The sequence below is a fragment of the Poecilia reticulata genome, linkage group LG11 (assembly GCF_000633615.1).
Source record: "Poecilia reticulata strain Guanapo linkage group LG11, Guppy_female_1.0+MT, whole genome shotgun sequence".
NCBI lineage: Eukaryota > Metazoa > Chordata > Actinopteri > Cyprinodontiformes > Poeciliidae > Poecilia > Poecilia reticulata.
The window spans coordinates 21,966,361-21,970,722 of record NC_024341.1 but is presented as its reverse complement, the minus strand read 5'-3'; the positions used below and the strand labels follow the sequence as shown (position 1 = coordinate 21,970,722).

Below are 4,362 nucleotides of genomic sequence, written 5' to 3'. Positions count from 1 at the left end.
TCCCATGTTAATAGCTGGTTGTCATGGTAACTTGATGCTCTGGACATATGGACTAATAATTGAATTTAATGGCAACTCTAATTAGGTAAGAAAGAACAACTTCTCAATTAAAAATTACAACCAAAACTCCCAGATTTTTTACAAAAGAAATTAGTTTTTGAGTTCTAACGCCTCAAAATCAAACCACCAACAAAGGTTCTCAACACTGATATATTAAAAAGTGTAAATTGTACATTGTCTTTCACTGATCATGCGGTATCTCTGATGTGTTTATAAAATAAACTCAACTAAACATAACTGAAAGCAGAAAAAGGCTGAACTAAAGCTGGATATGAAGAGATATAGAAAACAGCATATTTACCAAACCTGGATGGCAATTCAGAAGTCAAACCAGAGATTAGTTTATGGACTGCAGATTCCATTTTTAGTCTCTGGTATATTGATTTGGCTGCTATTAAAGTGAACAGGAAGGCATTGGCTCCCGACTTTGTCACAAGCGACAGTCACATATCTATATTCACTATGAAGATCAACAACTGTGCAATTCTTACCACTCGTAGAAGACTTAATCTTAGTGACATTGAGGTCATGCAGCCGAACTTTGCAGGTACTTGTGCACAGGTTGCCTTTCTCTTGACGCACCCCAGCCCGGTTGCAGATCTCCACATAAAGATCTCCAGCTCCTACATCAATGAACGACTGCCGACGTCTTCCACAGAGATTTTCTTTTGTCAGGTAACTGCAAAAAATAAACAAATAAATGAATGAATAAATAAATAAATAAATAATCTAGTATTGTAATAACTTTCAAGTTGTTAGCTTGTATACTGTGATTGGTCCCTTTCCACTGGGTTGATTAATGGCTTTATTTATTTCAGGGTAACTTACACTTCCCAGTCATCAGTTGAGCTGGTGTTGAATCCCTTGTTCAGAACGTGTCTGTGAACAAAATTTTTGTATGCGTCGGTGTTATTAGTCTCCATGCAAGGAGAACTATTGTAGAATGACTCCTCTCCCTTAAACAGGGCAAGAACAGCCATCAGAAGAGCGCCGATCATCTTTCTAAAATGACAAAATAAAAAATAAAAATTACTGACAATTTTTTGGGACAAATGAGAAAAACCTAACACGTCATATTTTCTCATTCATGAATATGATAGTCTTTGACAACATATTCTTTGTAGATTTATGTAATTTTGTAGTTCATTTGAACCAATTTAACCATTTTGATGCAGGACAGACTAAAACAGCTTAAATGTGAGGTCACAGGAAAATGATGGTGTTAAGTGTGAACAGAATTGCGTTTGAATCTCTGATACCCCTAATAAAGTCCAGTGACAACTATTGTCCTTAGAAGGCATGTGCACCAGAGTGCAATGAAATCTTAAATCCAGCTGTTCTGCAGAGACTGTAGATGTCCATTAGAGGACAGCAGTGAATAAAAACCATCATGAAAAAGACAGTAACATATACAGAGTTTGCAGGGTGAAGCTGTGAGATGAAAAAAGCAGTAATAAAACCTTGAGCGTTGCTCAGTAAAGGAACCAAGAGACCCGTTATAAATTCTGGGTTTGTTCATTATTCATTTGATTAGTATCATTTTAGAAACTGAGACGTCAATCAAAAATGTATTGCTTTGTCATGTGGTTATTTATTTTTTTTGGTGGGGGGAAAAAGAGGAGTGCATTTGGGTTAATATTTCATGTCAACAGTAATAGATCAACCAATACATGAAACCATAACTTTTTATCTTACTTTAAAGAGGTTGATGCACTGGGAAAAGGAAGAGGAGCTTAAACTTCTCAAAAAATGATCTGTCTCATGTTACACTGTCACAACAAAGTGACAGTTTCACCTACTGTGTAAAACAATTAGTGTTTTGGGATTGAACATAAACATAAACATGAACATAAACATGGTGGTTGTGATGGAAATCAAAATTGGTCTTGAAACAAACCTCATTATTTTTATCTAAGATTAACTGTGTTAACTTTTTTGTCAAGACATTTTATTGTGCGAATCCATTGAATTTAAGTGGATATAATTCTTGTTTTGGGACTTGGGACAAAGAAGCTTTTTCTCCTTTAAGTGACAAATGTACAATTTGCATTAAATAATTCCATAAATATTTTTGCTGGTTTTACCAAAAATATTATCTTTCTTTGTATAAAATTAAGGGCCTGATCTATAGAGACTCCAAATAAGGTAAGTTATGCAAAGAAAAAAAATGGTATGCACAGAGAGTGGGCCTGTTGCACGTGATCTGCAAAGATTGACAGCACAAATAATTACAGAAGAAACAGCGCTGCAGACCAGCGGATTTGAATTACAATTTTGTGTCATTTTCTGACATCATGGGGAGTGTCATAGAGCAGAGCAGCCATGAAAGAATGATGAAATTGAAAGTCATTATACTGGAAGTATAATAATAATAATAGTTATTATTATTATAATAAGATGAACTCAATTAATTTAAATTGGCATACAATGTCTGCAATGAACTAGTGACCTGTCCAGGGTCAACGGTGACCACTAGACGTTCACCAAACCCCCTCATGACCCTGCAAGTATTAAGGGTGCTATATAATGAATAAATGAATAGTACACAACGTGGTACAACACCACTGAAAAACATTCAACCACCACTGTCCCAGATATTAAAGTCTAACTAAGTACATAATTCAAAGCAAATATTGATACATTACAATCATCAGCAGAATCTCCAGTTAGAAGCAGAGAGTCATCAGCCGTCGCAGCGCAGCAGCAGATCTGAAGGATGAAACCAGGAGACCAAGATGAGGAACTGCTGCACACTTTTATTCCCTATACTGGTTTCTTATTTTTTGACTATATGTGACCAAACCAGCCTGACCAGTTGTGAAGGTGTGAGCAGCAGCTGTGTGCATGCAAGCAACTAAGATGCATAACTCCTTATATGGAAGACAAAACATGACCAATTTCCTCCACAGCACTCAGCAGGAGACTACTTCCTCCAACAGTTGTACTGCTTTGAAGTTCAACTCAAAACAGTGATAAGAAAAAATCTATAATGCTAACAAGTGAGTGAACCTAAACAGAGTTAGTCTGGCCACTAACAGACATACAGAGACAAGACAGCTGTGTACGTCTACAAACCAAACTGACTTTTTTGGTCTGATGCTTTTGTTTTGAGAATTCCATAATCTCGCACACTTCCTAAATTTAAGGTAGCGAACGGTGACCAAATGTTGGATGCTACTTATTTTTTTAAATAATCATCTTTCATTGACTTTAAGATATTATAAATTATAATCTCTTCAAGAGATTATAATTTCTTAAAATGGATACATGTAAGTATAACCAAACTTCTATAATAAGTAGAACCAAATCTACATCATTTTTTACTAAAAAGTCAATTTTGCTTCACCAAAATCAGCGTTTAATAATTTTTTGTATTTGGATAGATATAGCAGGCCTTTTGAAAGAAAGCGACTAAAATCCTGTTCTTAGCGAATAAATTTGTTCAATAAAGCCTTAAACTATTTGAAAACAAGATAAAAAATCATTTTTGTGTTTTGGATACAGGATGAAAAACATCACCTTACTACAATGGAAAACTTTTATTTTCTTGATTTTTTTTGTAGATTTTCTTAGCTTGTCAGAAATGCAGCAACACACAACATAGGAAACTTTGCACACACACACATACGCACCCACGCAAATACACACACACACACACGCAGACGCACACACGCCCACACAATATAAAGGTTAACTCAAATGACCTTTGTAGTGAAATAACTACAAAAATCAATTTCTTATATTAAAAAAACACAAACAGAAAACAATCTCAAGTTTATTACCTCCAACATACATTTTCAATGACTGATTTGATGAATTTAAGACTGTCCAGTGAAATTTTATTCTTAATTTCAAGCTGTAACAAGAATGAGTTTGTCCTCATTGTCACTGAATAAGAGTAAACTTGAGAGAGCATCATATCACATTGGAACCCTTTAGAAACTTTTTCTCTGCCTGATTTTACATTTACTGACATTAAGTTGTCCGAAGGTGGGAGAAGGGCAGTCATTAGGGACATTTTGAACATGAACACTTCTCTGTGGGAGAATTGTCCAGTTTTAATGGAAACCTCCTTCCTAGCTGACAGCGTTTCCTCTCAGGTCGTTGCAGCAACAAGGGGAGACATGTGAGGTTCAAAAAGTCAGGTCTTTTTGCTGTCAGATGTTTTAGTTTAATGGAAAAGTAACGGCAAAGTGACGAAAACATTAATTATTCATCATTGTCTTCATCGTCGTTGTCGTCTTCATCGTCGTTGTCGTCTTCATCGTCGTCGTCTTCATCGTCGTCGTCATCATCGTCGTC

General features: G+C 35.6%; 1 protein-coding gene across 1 annotated transcript in view; it reads right to left on the bottom strand.

Annotated features, from left to right (window-relative positions):
* Positions 1-4,247: 4,247 nt before the first annotated feature.
* The window catches only part of casq1b (calsequestrin 1b), a 17,674-nt gene continuing 17,559 nt past the window's right edge, over positions 4,248-4,362 (bottom strand). Inside the window, exon 12 of the mRNA XM_008422558.1 lies at positions 4,248-4,362. Coding sequence (XP_008420780.1) covers positions 4,270-4,362 — 93 coding nt within the window. The 3' untranslated portion in view covers positions 4,248-4,269.